Raw genomic sequence first — 18981 nt, forward strand, 5'->3', positions numbered from 1 at the left:
GGCATCCGCTGGTCTGCAGTGTCTTAATTGCCTGTGTACCTTCTCTTCCCTATGCCTATGTGAGGCTATGAAAGGGCGCTTGGGTTAGCCTGCCTGCTCATTTTACATCTTTCAGGTGAGAGTCACCATTTTTAGACCAATAGCTCTTGTTTTCAAGTTTAGTTTTACATTAATTAGAAGAAATGCCTACTGTCTTGTAAACTTAAAATATATAGTATACAAGTTGTGGGGGAGGAAAGCATTAGTAAGACCTAAGGCTTTACTCCTTAGTTTCTACTATATCCACTTGGACTGCTTGAAATTCCCAAATCCTGACTCTGCATCTGGGTGTTGGGACCATGCGGGAAGGTTTATTTAAAAAAAAAAAAAAAAAAAGATTCCCCCAAGTCTAATGCACCCACTGTCCTTCAGGAAGCTTCCATCAAACTCACATTGACAGAATTAACCCTTTTTTGTGCTCCAACAGCAATATATATAGACATAATTATAATGCAAACAAAGATTTATTTGTATGAACAATGAGAATTAGGACACTAGAAAAGAAGCAAAGCAATCTTCTGTCAAATGGAGATCAAATTTTTAAGTAACTGACTTTGGGACATACAACAATGGGAAGACTTGCTGTGTTGCCTTCAGATGTTAAGTCTGTTTACCTGACACTTCAGCAGGCTTTTTAAAAGTGTCTTCCTCCTGCTCCTGCTTTTCTACTTTCCTATGATATAAAAGCTGGTGTTCCAGATAGCCTATGTTCCTCTTCTGTTTATCTAGGTACTTTCCCATGAAACGTAAGAGCTACAGAAACAAAACAGGGAAGGATTCATTAAGAACTTTGCAACAGGAGGCAAATTATAGCCCATGTACCAGCAGTCCTGGGAGCTTATCAGAAATGAAGAATCTCAAGCCCCACTCCAGAGTTACTAAATCAGAATCCGCATTTTAAAAAAGGACTAGGCAGTTCATATGCATATTGAAGTTCAAAGAGCACTGATCTAAGACATTCAAGACCTCCAGGTGACTACAAATATCCACCTTCAATGAGTATAAGTGTTAGGGCATCTCATCAAAACTACAGATTAATTTAAATAAGCAACTACTGCAGTGGTTTTCCACCCTGTTTTCTGAATCACATGGACATTTCAAGTAATCAGTCACCCAGACCCCATTCCCAAAGATTTAAATTTAATTGGTCTGGCATAAGGCTTAGGCATTTGTACCTCTTCAGAGCTCCTAAGTGAGTCAAATATGCAACTAGGGTTAGTAATTTGTACAAGGGCATTTTCCTCACTTTGTTTTCCTGAGATGCTAGCGGATTGTTGAGAAAGAAGTTCCCACTGCAAGGTAGAGTGTTAATCATTAACCAGGAAGACTTCAGAGAAGTCTATAAGATAATAGGTCACCATTAACATTCACTTTTGGGGGGACAGTCTAGGACAGTGGTTCTCAAGGTGTGGCCCCTGTCTAGGAGCATAACCTGAAAACTTATTAGATGCAAATTCTCAGATACCACATAAAACCATATGAATCAAACTCTTGGGGGTGGGGCCCAGTAAATTGTTTTACTAAGACCTCCAGGTGATTCTGGTACCCATTAAAATTTAGGTACTTCAGGCCTATGAGATTTACAGGCCAGCGAGAAGTTATTTTGTTTAATTATCCAGAGTGCATTATTCCTGGGAAGTCTTCCTCATCTTGGGTTGAGTTGCATTCCTCCTTACCAGGACACCTACTCCTACCTTGAACCTACCCCCAGAAATAAGCTCATATGCTTCCTTGGGGGAAAATAAGCACATGTTGGATGATCCACTGCCTTGGACCCATTCCCCAGGCTCAAGTCATAATCCAGGTTCTGCTGTCAGAACCAGTTAAATACTTACATCAGTTTCACTGTTCGCAGAAGCCAAGGTCTTCAGGTCTTGCAGGAGCTTGGTTAACTTGTTCTCCAACTCCAGAGCAGACTCTAGAGCTTGTATGCCAGTTCCCCAGTTATCTAGATCCGGCCTCTATTGGAGAGAACAGGAGAGTCACTTTCCTACCTCAGGCACAGCTTTGTTACATCCTACTTCCTGGGTAGGATTATGACTAGTTTTGTGTAGCCCAATAGTTTCCAAACTTGGTGGCATAATGGAGTCAGCTGAGCATCTTAAATATTGATGTCTGGATTTTAACTGTAGACATTCTGACTTTATTGGTATGGAGTGCAACCTCCGCATCAGGATTTTCAAAAGTTGCCCACATAATTTTCTCGTGCTACAAAGCATGAGTGCCACCGGCAAAGTTTCATGCACTATTCCATTAGCTTTGGAATGCCGTGAGGGTGGTTTAATTCTGTTACTACCAGACGTTTACTAGTTCTCTTTATAAAGCTGGAATTAAAAGAACCCTCAGATAAGCAGGGATATTTCTAGATGTAATGCTCCCAACTAAGGTTTAGATTATTTCTTTCAAGTGGCTGTCCCAGTGAAAAAAAAGTTTGTTTCACTACATTGAAGAGAGTCATTTTAAATAGCTTAATGTGCATCTGAATTAGACTAAAGATATGCTACAGGATGCTAACTGCTTTAGGAAGAGGCCATTAGAGTAGTACTTCTCAAATTGTAGAGCAGTAATTAGAGTCATCTGGAGAGCTTCTTAAAATACAGCTCCTTGGACCCCAGCCCTAGAGAATCTGATTCAGTTTGTCTGGGTGTGGGGTCCATGAAATTTGCATTTCTAAGTTCCCAGGTGAGGTTGATGCTGCTGGTCCAGCGACCACACTGAGTGGCTCATTGAGAAAAGCTAAATCCGCACTTAGTGGCTATAATGTATTCAAAATGATACGAAGAGGCCACAAAAAAGACGTACGTTTGCTCTCAAAGTCAGTCTCTATAATCCCATATAGGAACATAAGGAACCAAAATTAGGTAGCAACTAATAATTTAGTTCTCTAGACACAGCAGAGGCCCCATGGAGGTCATCATGACAAAGTCACATAGTCACCTGAATGACTGGAAGGCAGATTTTACCCTCATGTCTTCTTAGGAATCTTAAGAACTGCTTTGCGTGTTCCCTCTTCACCTCGGCTTGGTCTTCGAAGAATGCAGCAAAAAGAGGTGCGCCCGTGTCTACATTGTAATAACAGGCCTGGGAGAAGGGAGAGAAACTGGAGGTGAGAGAAGCTGATTTTTAAGAGTGGAATTCTCACACAAACTCATTTTATCTCTGTGATTGTCTGAAAGAGGCCTTCTTTGTTCAATCTGGGGCCCTCGGTTTGCCCTTTAACTTCCAGAAGGCCCCAGCTGTTTCCCCGAACCCAGCTACCTCAGAGAAGCCACTCAGACTATAATATCTGGTGCCTAATCATTGGTTATCATGGCCTCTTTAGGGTCAGATTTGTGAACCCTACGTACTAGTAATTTGTAGATACCTGGCAGAGAAGTCCAGCATAAATTAAGTGACATTTTAAAGTCAATCTATTGCATCAATCCTAACACATCTATATAAACTCTAAAATAGAATATGGGTAAAAAACTGTTTATTCAGTCTACCACCAGTGTCTGATGCCCAGATAATTTTGGGAACCCACTGGGAAAAACTGTGACTGTCTCTACCACAGTCCATAGTTTGCAATCACAGCTCTAAACCATTGGTCCACAGAACAAGCAAAATCCTAGCCACTAAGTTGTTGTTTCATCTAGTATCAAACCACAAACATGGCCATTACCACCATTACTCAGGACACAGAAAATGCAGCATCACCCAGATCAAAGCTGAAACCTCCCTCATAGTGGCTCAAGAACCCATACTAACCATAGATAAGTAAGCATCACTGACGTGAAGCTGAAAAGATGCCACTTGATTAATAGCAACCCTACAGTCTTCAGAGATGACACTCTGGAGCTGGGCTGCCATCTCAGCTTTCCAGAAAACCAGGCATAAGAAGTGCTACCCATCAATCTAAGGGGCTTCTTAAATACTAACAGGCAGAGAGCCAGCCCACTTCCATTCAGCTGAAAACTAGATGAAATTCCATCCAGCTGAGATTAACAGCTACTAAACTACTAATGAGGACATTGTTTCTGCATGAAAGAACCAATCTGACCAGAGGAAAAGGTGAAAAACAAAAGTAAATCCTCCTAATTATCCCAACCAGTGTTGAGTACTCTTCCTCATGTGCCCACTACGATTTGAGAAGGCTGATCTACTTCCTGAGTAGGGAAGTAGTAACAGAGTAGATGCATTAACTTCATTCCTTCAAAAACTATTTATGGTACATCACGCTAAGTCCTATGGGGAATCTAAGAAGACTGACTAAAATACATTCTTTGCCTATAAGGAACATATCCTGCACTTCCTAAGGCTGCAACACACATAATTGATATGATGGGAGTTCTTAAGTGTCAAAGCATATTTAGCTGAGGAGATTAGGGCAGATTTCATCAATAATTTGGCATTTGAAATTGGCCTTGAAAGGTAGTTAAGAATGTAGAGAAATGGAAATGGAAGAAGGGCGTGCCACCTGGAGAAGAGGCAAACACAGGCTGTAGGGATACGACATAATAGTGCTTTTGCCAAACTGCAGCAAGATTGCTCCATTTGGAAACCTTTTGGCTCCTTCCTCAAATGGTCTCTCAAAAGTCCTTACCTGTCTCAATGTATACCTTTTTTATTTGCTTCCTTTGAGGGTAGAGGTTGATTTACTTATCTCGGTAGTCTCACAGCTCATGATGGGGTGTTTTGTAGATAATAGGTATGGAATCAACATTTACTAAACAAAAATATAGTTTATATGTGCAGCAGTGTGATTTCCCATAGTCTGGTGGATTCTTAGCTTAAGCCTATGCCATGTCTAGCTGAACTGAAATAGAAGTGGTCACCAAAGGTCTGTGCCTAGGTGGCAGTAGGAGGGAATTTCCTGAGGGATAGTTCATCCTAAAAGAAGGAGCCATGCATTCCAAGTTTGGCCCAGTCACAAAGATAATATGGTCACCAAACGGAAGGAATCATTATAAAAAGTCCTATTATTTATTATTTTTGTTTCCTGACCTAACCCTGTCCTTGTCCCTAATTGAATTCACGCCTTAGTCACAGGAAGGTGCTTGAAGCAGGAGCTTCTCAAACTGTAATTTCTACATAAATCATCTGGGGCTCTTGTTAAAATGCAGATTCTGATTCACTGGCCTGAAATCCTCCAACAATTTTGCCAAATGTTGCTTGTCTGGGGACCAAATTTTTAGTAAGCGTTTAAGTACAGTCTAAAAACCTATTTCAATAAAAAATGCGTAAGACGTGGGACACAAGTGGCATTTCTGGGGGAACCCTCTAATAGGAGAGGAGAAGGGGGCCTTTTATGCTGCTTCTGCACACACCACTGCACTGCTTTGGCACGTCAGAGCTTCCAGGACCTCCACGGCAGCATCCTGGGGGAGGCATCAGTGCCAGGGCGCCCGGCAATATCTAGCCAAGAAGGTTAGAGCAGGGGAAGAGAAAAGAAAATGGTAACTGGCTAGATAGTTATTAATAACTGGTTTTGCTCATAGTTTTGCTCCTAAAAGAATTTGGGGGAACTTTTAAGGAGATTAGTGTCCTATGTGAGCAGGTGGGAACAAGTACTAATAAAATCTGGATTATTACTGTTAATATAACTCCATCGACAAGATAGTAAATGTGGAAGCTAAAGGTTTTACTTACTGGGACATACAAGAGTTTGGAGATTTCTGGATAAATAGTCTCATGATCTTAAGAAAAGATAAGATCTTTTCATGTAAACATTTCATGATTCTGCTGTTCCATCTGGGCCCAAACACAGAACTGGATAGATATGAAGAATATGTTCTTGTGGGTTAAATATTATTAAAGAATATTGCTGTTTCATCACTTAAAAACAACCTCACCAATGTATAGAAAAAAAGAGAGGAAAGAAACATATCAGCAACCTCAGTAACAGTTGTGTTAGTATGGTAACCTTACAGGTGAATTTTTTTCCATTTTTCAAACTTTTATAACTATATATATATATATTTTTTTCCATATTTTTCAAACTTATAATTATATATGTGTATATATATATATAAAATTATGTGTATATATGTATATATATATATACATATGTATATACATATATATATTTCTCATTTTGAAAAAGGAGACTAACAGATACCTTTCTAGAGAATTAGCAAAATGGAAGCTCTACACACATATTCGTGAACATATTTTTTCTAATTATCAATGTAATGCCTGATCATTATAAAGTATTCCAAAATTACAGAATTATATAATGTAGAAAGTGAGCACCCATAGGTAGCACTGTAGTTCCAATATATATTTTTAAATCTAATTTGATTCATAATATCACTATTAAATTTTGGTAACCTGATGAATTGACTTGAATTATGGGATATGCTCAGATTGGTCCATGTACCCTCTGCCCTGGAATGTGCTGGAAATAAAAGGGTATCGAGATAATTTAAATCGGGTTTCGGGTCCAGGTCTCGGGGAACGTTATTTTTTGCTGGAAATAATGACTTCTAGTAGTGACTTAAGCAGCAGTATTGGTAACATTGTAAAAATATTGGAGAGAAATGCCAAACTACAGCTAAAGACTTTTATATTTTGGTGGAGGGATGCAGAAATTTGTACTAGGTTATAATATAGTTATGCCAATTGGCATCTGAAAATAAAAGGTGGACATTTATTGGATTGGAAACAACTTAGCACAAAGGCTCTGGTAACATGTACAAGGCATTATACTTCACCATATCTTATTTTCCTTTTATCTTTTTTAAGTCAATATTTTGGATGAATAGAATTGCATACTTTAATTACATTCACAAATGTCACAAATCTGGAAGGAATAATTAGCATACAAAATGACAGAGCAAGGGCCAACAGAACTCAACAGGTTAAATCAAATTGTCTGAAGCTAATATGATGAAATGTAATTAAAATGAATATAAAATCCTGTATTTTAGTTCAGTAAATCAATAACCCATAAACAGAAAGAGGAGATTGTTTTGAACAGTAGTTCATGTAAAAAGACTTAGATTTGTAATTGGTTAAGTGTTCAACATGACCAAAGAGTTGACAGAAAAACAAAAGTAATTCACTTTTTCCTTCCCCGGGCAGATAAACGTTTGCTTTATTGAATGATGGATCTATACACTTACCGAGGTCACTATGTACAGACAAGAGAGGGGAAACGTTAGTTCTTGGTCTCAGTCTCCATGATCTCTTCCCAGCCTGAGGCTGCTCCTCACAGCTCTTAGGTGCTTCCTTGATGTTTGACTTGTGGATCTCAGGCTGAAGCTTTTTGCTGGCCTTCAGCTTGTGGGTGTGTTCCATGAGAATTTGCTTGTTTGTAAACACATTCCCCTTCACCTTCAGTTACAGGCTGTGATACATATGGTGATCAATCCTCTTCGATTCACGGTATCTTCTGAGCAGGATTCACGTTATCCAGCACAGGATTCTCATCCAGGCTCCCTTCTCAGGCATTTGAGCATTAACAGTATTCTTTTGCATATCTATGGCCATATGCCTGTCCTTATGGCAGGCCTAGGTGTTCTCCAGCTTGGAGCCTGGGAATGAACAGTCACAGGCTTCCAGGTGTTCAGCCCATCTTTGGTCAGCTTCTGGATCCACTGATGGGAGTTGGCATTGGCGATTTCATTGGGGTCCAAGCAGACCTTCCTTTTGCCTCAGTGATACTGAAAGTGAGCTTCCTCTGAAGCTTCATAGCTGCAACTCAGTTTTCAATAATCAAATTTATTTTTTTAATTAATTTTTTTTTATTAGGGAAGGGGTACAGGACTTTATTGGGGAACAGTGTAGGACTTTTTTCCAAGTTAAGTTGTTGTCCTTTCAGTCTTAGTTGCAGGGGGCGCAGCCCACCATCCCTTGCAGGACTTGAGGAATTGAACTGGCAACCTTGTGGTTGAGAGCCCACTGGCCCACGTGGGAATTGAACCGGCAGCCTTCGGAGTTAGGAGCACAGACCTCTAACCGCCTGAGCCACTGGGCCAGCCCTCAATAACCAAATTTAATGACCAGATCACAGGACATACCTAGTCCTGTTGTAACTATGCAGTAACTCATGTTCTCAGGGTCCACCCGTCCAACACACACTCACCTAGCACCTCCGATAAGTGGCTTATCAGGACTACATGGTAATAAAGGTAATCAAGGACTTGAGGAGCTTTGTGTCTAATATTTTGTCATATTTTTATTTAATTTTGGTGCGACATTTTTGAGATATTGATGAACTGCAGCATAACTGGATGGAGAAATTTATTTCAACATTTGTGTTATAAAGTAATAGGACTTAGAAATGTTTAAATGTTGATGAAATTGATGGATAAAAATCCTCACAACAACCCTGAAAGACAGGTGTTATTCCTTCTTATGAAGGTGAAAAACAAAATCTGAGAAGTCAAGTACCCGCTTACAGTCACACAGCTGTTAATGGCAGAGGCTGAATTTGAACACATCTCCGTTTGACTCTGAAAATCCAGGCTTTTTCTAATGTGCTATTCACCCCATTGTATGCAAATAAATGCTTTATTTTTCTGATTTATTATGTAAAAATATAAAAAGACCTACAAACCCAGAGCCCAGGAGTAAACTGACACAAATATAGCCAATTAATTTATGACAAAGGAGTGAAGAATGTAGAATGGGGAAAGGATAGTCTCTTCAATAAATGGTGTTGGAAAACTGGACAGCCACATGCGAAAGTATGAAACTGGAAACTAGCTTACACCGCACATAAAAATTAACTCAAACTGAATGAAAGGCTGAATGAAAGACCTGAAACCATAAAACTTCTAGAAGAAAACATAGGTGGTAAGCTCCTTGACACAGGCCTTAGCGATGATTTTTTGAATCTGACACCAAAGTAAAAGCAACAAAAGCAAGCAAGCAAACAAACGAACAAAACTAGCACTGGTTTCAAAAGTATTTAGATAGAATTCTACACATTTTAATTAAATCAAATATCAAATTCTCTGCTATGTGAAGAATTGAAGTGATGACAAAAGAACCTGTATTTCAGAGAATTATTTTCTTTAATAATTTATTAACATATACTGTTACATATTTTGCATGATATATTTATTGTACTTTTATCAGATCTGATTAGCACCGAAGGACAGTGACATAGAAATTGACCACAAAATGCTGGACACCCAAGACAACTGAGTCATGTGCTCCTAACAGGGCTGAAGAAGATCAGATGATGAAATTCACCCAGTTCGTGACCATAAAGAAACTCACTTGCAGCAGGAGGGTCTGGGTGGCCCTGTTCTCTGGGGAGGTTCTTGGGGAGAGGCTGCTGGTGGGAAGGTGCTGAGACTGCCTCTGATGCCTGCACAAGAGAATTACCATGTATGCACTTGAAAGAAACATAATTCCTGAAAAGGAGGCATTTCTAGATAGTGGCAGTGAAAACATAGGCTCCAGAAGATGTAGTTTATGGAGGGAAGTGAGAAGTATTTCCTGATACTTAGCAGAGTGGTCTTGGTTACACCAGAAGCCGCAGTGTAGAAGATAAGGTTACAACTGAAGGACAAACTGAGGACTCATAAGAAGAAGGAACTGAAGATGTTTAAATCTGGCCAACCAGGAGGTGCTGGATGGGGCTGGTGATGATGGCCTGGGGCCCACTCAGGAGGCAGGTGTTACAGGTGGAAAGGACCCTCATCACCTTGTTCATGGAGAAAAGCACCCTTCATTTGAAGGCATTCCGAAGATTCAGTGACTCAAATTGGTCTGGAGACACCAAGAACCGCATGGTGAGAGGCGCCCCCCCGTGGACAAGGTCCAAGTGACAGGTGGTTGGGATCAGTGGCCTTAGGCCTGAGATCCAGGAGTGGAAGAGAAGTAGGAAAGTGTTGGCTGAGAGTCCAATGCCAGCTTGGAACAAAATGCATTTTTTAATGGTAACATAAGTAGAAAGTGACCATCTTAATGGAAAAGAAGAAACATTTTATAGCTCAGAAAAAAAACACAGACCTCCCACCATCAATATTATTTATTCCAAAATCAAAATTAACACTGCCATCATTTTAATTTTACCATTCATTTTTGATTAACAATTTCATATAAAGTTTTAATAATAAAGACTTGGCATGAGTTTGGACACCAAATAATTCATATATACTGTGTTTCCCCGAAAATAGGAACCAGCTCTAATCAGCCTAATGCATCTTTTGGAGCAAAAATTAACATAAGACCCAGTATTATATTGTATTGTATTGTATTATATTACATTATATTAGACCCGGTATTTGTATTATATTATTTATATTATATATCATATTATATTAGACCCGGTCTTATAGTAAAATAAGACCGAGGCTTATATTAATTTTTGCTCCAAAAGACACATTAGAGCTGATTGTCCGGCTAGATCTTATTTTCGGGGAAACATGGTATCAAACAGCAACACATCCACAATCATACCTATATAGGGTGCACATTATCTATACTCCTGCAGTACCTGAGCTTACACTTTAGGAAGCATTTCTTTGCTTTCTGCATTCCTCCATTTCATATTCACAACCCAGTATAGGGTTGTGTATATAAAAATAAATCATGAGTATTTATACAACTAAACTAAGTAAATTTTATGTTAATAGGGAAAGAATCAACAAAGAGATTTTGGGAAAAAATAATGTTCTGTTGAATCTATCCCATATCATGTCAGTTTGACACATTTTCTTTTTTATCCATCCTTCACATTTAAGTACCCTTGTGATTACTTGGGGTCCATCCTAATAATGCAGAATAATCTCCCCATCATAGAGTCAGCAGATTATTAACTTTGATTCTATCTTTACCATAATTTTCTTTTTTCATGTTACCTAATATGTTAAGGGTTTGGGGTTTAGGACGTGGACATCTTTTTACTAATTGTATCTCCTCCTAAAAAATGACCCTGGCTCTCTTCTAGTTTAGTTTTCATACAAGAAACCCCTTATGTAAACTTTATTCATTTCAGGAGGAGATTGCTAAAGCCCTCAATTTTCAAGAGGACAGAAAAACAACCTCCCCTCCCCCCCACACACATTTAGCTACACTTATGGACTCTTTTATGTTGAAAAAATGAAAATATAGTCAACAAAATATAAAATTTGAAAGATAGAAAATCCTGTGTATAATATACGATATTTGAAATTTGTTCTTTAGTCCTCCAGATATGCCTCCTTTTTTTCTAAGTTGTTCCCTACAGGCTGGAACTTTATTACATATAATTTTAGTAAGAGTATGTAAAATTATACCTTTCAAAATGAGTACAGTTTTTGTGTATGAATAAAAGCTCAGTGTATATAAACATAATGTATCCTAAGGAAAATATAAATCATCTACTTTCAATAGGCTTGAGGAAATAACAATAATCAGGCATTGTGATTTGATATAATGGATATATACATAAACATACTTAATAGAAAATAAAATGCACAAGGAATAGAAATACATTAGTATTTTATATTGCACTGTTTTTCTGGAGACATAATCACAAGTACCAAGTCTCTAACAGTCACGACTATAACTTCAGTTGACAAATGTTGATTTGTGGTGCTTAATTTAAATGCATGTTTCAATGAAAAAAATACGAGTAATACTCTTTAATATTCTCTTCGCCAACCAGAAAACAACCTGGTCATCTTCTAACAGAAGGGAAAGTGTGATGGTCTCTCAGAAGAGACTTCAATCTTTATTATATGAAATGATACTGTAAGCATTTTTCTTAAAATGAGAGCAAACCATCGCATGAACTTTTCCTCATTGGTTTCAAACACCCCCCCCCCCCAGCCCCCACATCAACATCCCACCACTACCACCAACAGCCACAAAAATCGTCTAAATAATGATCTGTAGTCAGGACAATACATTCCTTGGTTAGCATCCCTGAGCTGCTAGAGCTCCTGGACTGCTGTTTTTAGTGTGAAGGCCCCAGCTGTCCGTTTCTCAGAGGAACATGTGTTTGGTTTTGCAGCTTAATATGACTCAATGGCTAGAAACATGACTGCTGAACTAATGGCCAACACCAACACGTCTCTCAGCCAGCGGCAGAGGGTCAGGCATGGGTGGTGGGAGAAGGGTTATGCAGGTGGGTTTCCGTAATCTCTGGAGTTCACTGGCAAGGGTTAAAATGTTGACTGTAAACGACAGGAATGCAATCTTAAACAAACCTAGTGAGGAAGAGAAGTATTTTTAAACATTCTTCAGGCCTTTGGTTTCTCCCATCCCCCTTTACGCTAAGAAATCTAGATTAATGAATGAAATATTTTAATTATTTTTTTTATTTTCCTATATTTTTATTATCTTCATTCTTATAGCCTGGACCTGAGTAGAAGATTTGAAGTTAATGAGTGACATTATGAGCTATAATATGATTAATATAATACAATATGAAGAAGCAGCAGCAGTAGCTATCTTGGTTAAGAACGCAGTCTTTACCAGAGACAGTGCAGGTTTAAATCCTGTCTGTCACTTTATTCGATTAAGAGGCACTTTTCTAGGCCTTGGAAATGTACCGCCGTAAACAAAAGACAGAAATCCCTGACTTCATGAACAATGCTTAGCACTAGGGCATTAACTTCTCTGTAACTCAGCTTCTTCCTCACATGGGGAGACTGTGATATTTTAAGGACGAATAATGTAATCACTAGAATACTACTTCAAAAGGCAAAGAGGTACAGCTAAAAATACAGTCGAGAAATTAGAATACTAAAAACTTTTGATTAATTGAAAAGAAGGAAACAAACTTTCCAGTTCTAGAATTTCCACTTGGATAACTTGGGCTAGTATCAGCTGGTATGGATTGACCATGTATATGTGCGTCTGTAGAGGTACTCACCCTTAGCCAATGCTATAAAATTTATCACCTAGAGATAAAAATTGTTCTTTAACCATCTAGAGGTGAAAGAGGCATGAGAAATGAACACCTCTTCTGAGAATGTCTAAAGGAAAGCAATTCTAAAAATTTTGTAACTAAAGGCAAACTATGATACTGAATACGGTTATCTGATTTATTTTTCATTTTTATTCTTAATTTTATCAGTTTACTTTTACACTAATGAAAGCTGACCAGAGTTATTCCAAAATAAAAAGAAAGGGAGAAGGGAAATGAAGAAATAAAATATAACAGGGACCAGAAATTATAAAAGAAAAGATGAAAAGATACCTAAAGAGAAATTTAACCTCTTTCAAATTCTTATGAATTTGAGCTTGGTCTATCAGAGATCTAAGCCAGAGAAGAAACTAATAGTTTTAAAAGAATTGCTATGTATCAGGCACTATGCTAGACAGCTGACATATCTTATTTTCTTTTAGTCATATAAAAACAGTTGAGATATCTTTCTTATTATGGGTACTTTATAGGTGAGGAGCAGAGGTTTAGCAAGGTCAATTACAAATAGAAGTTACTAAACTGAGTAATGAACTGAATCAGGTGGGTAGACATTTCCTGGACCAGGTGAGTTTTGAGTGTGATTTTGAAGACAGAAAGGAAAGTAAAAAAGGTTGGAACTAGGTAATGTTTGTCCCATGAATCATCAGGAAACTGCAATGTTGTTGTCTGTCTAAACTATTGATCTGCACAAATGGTGTCCAATGGGAAAAGCCCTCTGTGTTTAACTAGTAAAGACCTTTAATGGATGTTTGATTATGCCAAGGACGATGACTAATGGCCGGTGGGACTGAATGTGTCCACCTCCATGCGGACTATAATTAAAAGCTAGCTTTGATTCTCTCTAGACAGATAAGTAGCTTGCTACATTGAACAGATTCCAGGCCAGAGACTTCAAAGTTCTAAAGTTTGCCTCCGTTTTTACTGGAATCCTTCTGTGGATCTAAGTTAAACCATCTTCTCACACCTCACACATTGCAATTTTCTTGTTCTTCTTGACTCATTGATCTAACTCCAAAGAAACCACTAAGAAAATCCTTTCCAAACTCTATTCTCTATTATGAATTTGAATAGTAACCTTCGATTTTATTTCTGTGCATCCCCCTGTTGCTTTTACACTCTACTTAAATAATTATGAACTCTCTGGGATTCTCATTGTTGTCCTCTGTAAAACAGAAGAATTGGTTTAATCATGACTTTTACACTTTACTCTTCTAGGTCCTAGGGGTCCATACAATTAATTCCTGTGACAGGGTGTTGGACTCATGACAAACAGGAGAGGCATTGCTCAGTCAGAAACCTTAGACGGAGGCAGCTCTGCTTTATTCTCACATGCTAATTGGACTTCTTTATAGGATTTCATTTGAAGGGATCTGATACTAAAACAAATTTGAAAACCATTGCATTAGGTGCTTTCTACCTCTGTCTAAGACAGTAATAGCCTATGATCCTGCATCTTAACAACTCTAAACAGAGGGAAGACCTGTTTTATTTACTTACATTTTTCATGTGTTCAGAGACTTAGAAACAGGTATGCTTCTAAGAGACTTAGAGACTAGATAGTGGGTAATATATAAAGGTTGGCTGAATGCACAAGTAGGAACTGATTCTGGCATAGGGGCCTCCAAAGATAAATTCCTTTCTCATGTAATCATTCATAGTTACTCCTCAGGTACTAGAGAAAAACCTCATGTAGCTATTTTCCCTGACATTGTTGACCCTGCTAATTTGATGGTAGCAGAACATTCATGTTGATGAATTCTAGGCAGAGCCCAGGAGAATAAAACCTTAGCTCTCCCCTCCTCCCCTCCTCTGCCCTCTCCCGCTCCCGTGGCAGCTCCTCCCGTTCTGGCAGAGGACGCGATAGGGCAGAACTGAAGTTTATTTCAGTATCTCTTAGGTCAGACACTCCAAGCTGCCATGGTTCCTGGAAATCTACCCTAATACCTACAGGATTACCAGCTGAGACTCAGAATGCGCCCCCTTCTCAGCTTCTGGTGCTGTGGAGAGCAGTCCAGCTTTAGCCTGACGACTGACTGCCTCGCTCACCAGGGTCCTCCTTGCAGGACCTGGTGCCTCAAAACCTGGGCAGCATGCCTGCTGGGTTCCATATACTGTGTATAACTCAGGGTGGAGGAGGGGGACAGAGTGTTTTATTACAAACTTGACTCTATTTTGAGTTCCTAAGAAGAAAGGATTTAAAAGGTTCAAATTGTTATTATTAGATTCACTAATGTGAATAATTTTAACACTTTCTGGAGACCGTTCTTTAGGATGGAAAAGGAGCGGCATTGTATCTACCTGAGCTCCCCCATCCATCTGCTTCTAGCCTCATAGTCCATCCCCCACCCTGCTTACAGAGGGATCTATCTCAAGTGTAAATCTGAGCATGCCATCTTCTGTCTCAGTGCTTTGATGGAGATCCACGGACTTCTGAATAAAGTACGCGCTCTTTGGCGGAACACACAACGATCAGCCTCATCTTGCTCCGTCCTCCACCCTGCACCGTTGGGGCCTGCCATTCCATCGCTACTCTAGCTGAGGTTCAGAACCTGAAATCTTAGCCTGGCTGGGTAGAGTACCATGCGAGGACCTTCTTTTTTCTTTTAAAAATAGTCCTGTGTTTCTCAAGTCTCTCTGCCACAAAATAAATGAGTGTCTTTATTAGAAATAATACTTGTAATAACAGAGTGAATATTTATTGCCAGATAGTAGTGTGTTCTAAGTTAACTTGTTTAATCATTACAACAACCCTAAGAGGCAGGAGCTATTTGTAACGTAATCTGTTGGATGAGGAAACCAAGGTACAGAAAGTTTAAATAATAGTCCAAAGTTCATGAATGGCAAAGCCAGGTTTCAAACCCTGGCAGTCAGGCTCCACAAACCATCCTCTTAATCACGCTCCCATATACCCGTAGCCTCTCATTAAAAATGCAGATTCACAGGCCCCAAGAGCCCAACTGTGTGTGTGTGTGTGTGTGTGTATATATATATAAAACAAGATCCCAGTGCAATTCTACACGCGGGTTTGAAAACCAGTACTGCAAATTGTGTTGAAATAGAAAATAGAAGGTGAGTGCCCTCTAGTGTCCACACGAGTGTCACACATTTGTTGGTGTCGATGAATCAGATCTTTTATTTATATATCTGTTCCTTAAAAAAGAGTCCAATTTCATGCTGTGCAAATTTTAAGGGCTGTATCAGGATAAATATTTCCATGCCAATGACTTCACTGATTAATGCTACCTTAAATTTATTCTTGTCACAAGAAGCACTATATAAATATTGCCAGATAACTCTCTCTCTCTTTACACCTCAGCAGCTCCTGAAAATTCCATTTGAATATTGGAAGTCTCCACCCTACCAAGTCTGGTTGTGAGGCATGGAGGCTCATATCCTTAGTGTACAATACCTGCTAAATGAGAAACACCAGATCCACTCGGTGCCGAGACAGACTTTACTCGTCCTGTCTGTGGTGGCGTCAGTACGTCATTCATTGTCTTCAGTAGGTCCTACTCAATTTATTATCTCAGAAGGGCATTAGGCTTTGGCCTTCTGTTTTTCTCTTGTCCTCTTTAAATTCAAGTTGCAGTGGAGGAGAATCTATTAACTATTTAGTGTGAGGTGTATAAATCCCCTGTAGTACTACGTTAGGCTATTGTTTAGTCCCAAACAGAAACCATCCATATATTTCTTAGGTTAGAGTTAAGTGCCTGTAACAATAAGACCACAAAATGTAGTAGATAAAACAAGATTACACTGTATTTTCTCTGATGCAACTGCCCAAAGATAATAGTCTGTACAGTGAAGCTCTAACATCTACACACACTGAATACACAGATGCTATTTGTGCTCAAAGTGGCTGCTCCACTTCCTTCTCTCACATTTGTGTCCCACCCAGTGGAGAAAAGGCCAGAAAAGAGCACATCCATTACTTTGAAGGACAAACCCAGAAGTGGCATTCCACTGGCCAGAATTTGGTTATAAGGTTCAAGGGAGGATGGAATGTACTCTTCAGTGAGGCAACAATATGCCAACTAAAACTTGGAGTACGATAATAAAAGAAAAAGGGGGAAAATGGATTTTTAATGGACAACCAGCTCTCTCTGCCACAAACCACTTCACATATTTGGACATTTTTAATGTTGTTTTCTAAGCAGCCATTTATTCACAGAAAATAAACAAGAAAATAAGTACCAGCTATTTCAAGAATGCTAGTTAATGAAATGATAGAATTTTTACAGAACGATCATATATTTTTTTTCACATTGATTATGCAGATTGATTTGTCAGATTTCAGTTTGCATGGTCATTTTTATGGTCCCTAAGTATCACACAAAGTGGGGACTGCCTGTATAATATTTCATTTGAAGAGATTGTCCGGTGGCTCAAATGGAATCTCTATTTCTAGGAGGGTGGGAGAAGGGTGGCAACTCCTTTAAGTACGCTGAAGTTCCTAGTAAGGTATAGGTGTTTAGAAAATATTGGTTTCATTGTTTTAGTAGACAATGACCCTGGGTCAGGTGAAAACAGTGAACTAATGTTAAGAAAATATTAGAAAGAAGGCCTATCTTTGGTCTACACCTAAACCTAGTGTAAGCTTCAGTTTCCAGACCCATCACATGAGAGTAATAATACTGGTTCCATCTATGATGGGGTTGTTTTGAATATAGCATATAGAAAATGCTAAATAAATGTCTATAGAAAGAAAGAAGGATACAGGACTCAGTTTGACCAAGAATAGTTACCCACAAAGTTTTCATAACCCTTCAGTTATAGTCGAGGCTAAGACATTAAGGCTGCCTGGTCGCTGGTTAGGATGAGGGTAAGGATGGGAGCAAGTATTTGGAGCAAGAAAGCCAGGGCCTTTGAAGTACATACATATATTAGGACCAAAGGTATCTAATCCTTTGCTCCAATCCTCAACCCATGTCCCTTGACCTACGTGCTCTCTAAATGGAGGCTGAATGGTTCAATTTGGGAAGAAGAGTAAAGAAACAAATCTTGGGTCTGGCCATGGGGTCTGCTACTGGTGCATATTCTTGCCTTTTTATTTTCTCTGTGTCTCACTCCTTTCAGCAAAAAACAAACAAATAAAAACATGCTCAAGTCTTCCACCTCAAACAAAAGATCAATCTTATAGCTGCCCACCGAGTTACTGTCGTTCTATATATTCTTTCAATTTAGCTGCCACCTCATCTAGTTTTCTGAAGCTCTTGTCTCAAAGGCAGCCAGTGACTTCCTAATAGTGCCCAGTAGTCAGCATGTAGGTCTCTGATGGGAGAGTGCAGCTTTCTGTCCACTGATCACACTGTTCTCCTTGGTGCCCTCTCCCCCCCATGCTTCTGTGACATAGCACCAAAGTCCTAAGATTTCTCGTTTCCCTTATCCCTGAATGTCTCTGGTGCGCTGTTTTATGACTTTGAGTCTTTTATCCCTTTGTTCTAAACGTTCTTTGTTGAACTTTTCATCATTCCAATTTTGGGTATCTCACACATCTACCCTTTCAGCCCTCACCCCACTCTGGACCCACATTTCAATTTATACAGCCCACCAGCATCCCAAGTTCAATGTGTGCGGTAAGAGAGAGAGTATCTCAAATGTGCTTTTCCCTCCCTCTGTATTCATTCAATATCATCACTTCCAGAAGCAGGTCTTGGTCCTTAGACACAGGAGAAAAGTTCACTCTAGATAGATACAGGGAACAAAGGGCACCGATTCTTGACTCCCAAGTTTAAAAAGATGTTGGTATGGGTTTAAGTTAAAAGGTTTTAAATGTGTATTTTCCAAAAAAGTATTCTAGTTGACCAGATGAAATGAATTCTCCATGACATGAGTGGAAGCAGCTTTGCATCTCTTCTGCAAAAACCACTAGCTGCAAGCACCATGAAATCATGGAGACAGTACCCAGGAGCAATGGGCAATATCTTTCTTCTTGCTGTCTGATGAGGACTCCTCAACACTAGCCCCATGCTCATTGTCCCTTGATTGTCTAACAGGAGCGACACCTGCATGTACCCCAACATCGTATTCCCAACATTTTCCCAAATGACCCCTCTCTCCTTTTTTCAAGTTGACCCATGACATTCTTAGGC

General features: G+C 39.2%; 1 protein-coding gene across 1 annotated transcript; it reads right to left on the minus strand.

The window, feature by feature from the left end:
* Positions 1 to 490: 490 nt before the first annotated feature.
* On the minus strand, positions 491 to 16383 carry LOC109460795 (ferritin light chain, oocyte isoform). The gene is made up of 7 exons (XM_074324494.1): positions 16299 to 16383; positions 14846 to 15069; positions 9247 to 9337; positions 3787 to 3893; positions 2977 to 3120; positions 1875 to 2000; positions 491 to 792 (listed from the first exon to the last, which is right to left on the minus strand). Exons 1-7 carry the CDS (start codon positions 16381 to 16383, stop codon positions 640 to 642), a joined length of 930 nt encoding a protein of 309 aa, XP_074180595.1. The 3' UTR covers positions 491 to 639.
* Positions 16384 to 18981: the final 2598 nt, after the last annotated feature.

Source organism: Rhinolophus sinicus, linkage group LG01 (assembly GCF_036562045.2).
Source record: "Rhinolophus sinicus isolate RSC01 linkage group LG01, ASM3656204v1, whole genome shotgun sequence".
NCBI classification, from domain to species: Eukaryota; Metazoa; Chordata; class Mammalia; order Chiroptera; family Rhinolophidae; genus Rhinolophus; species Rhinolophus sinicus.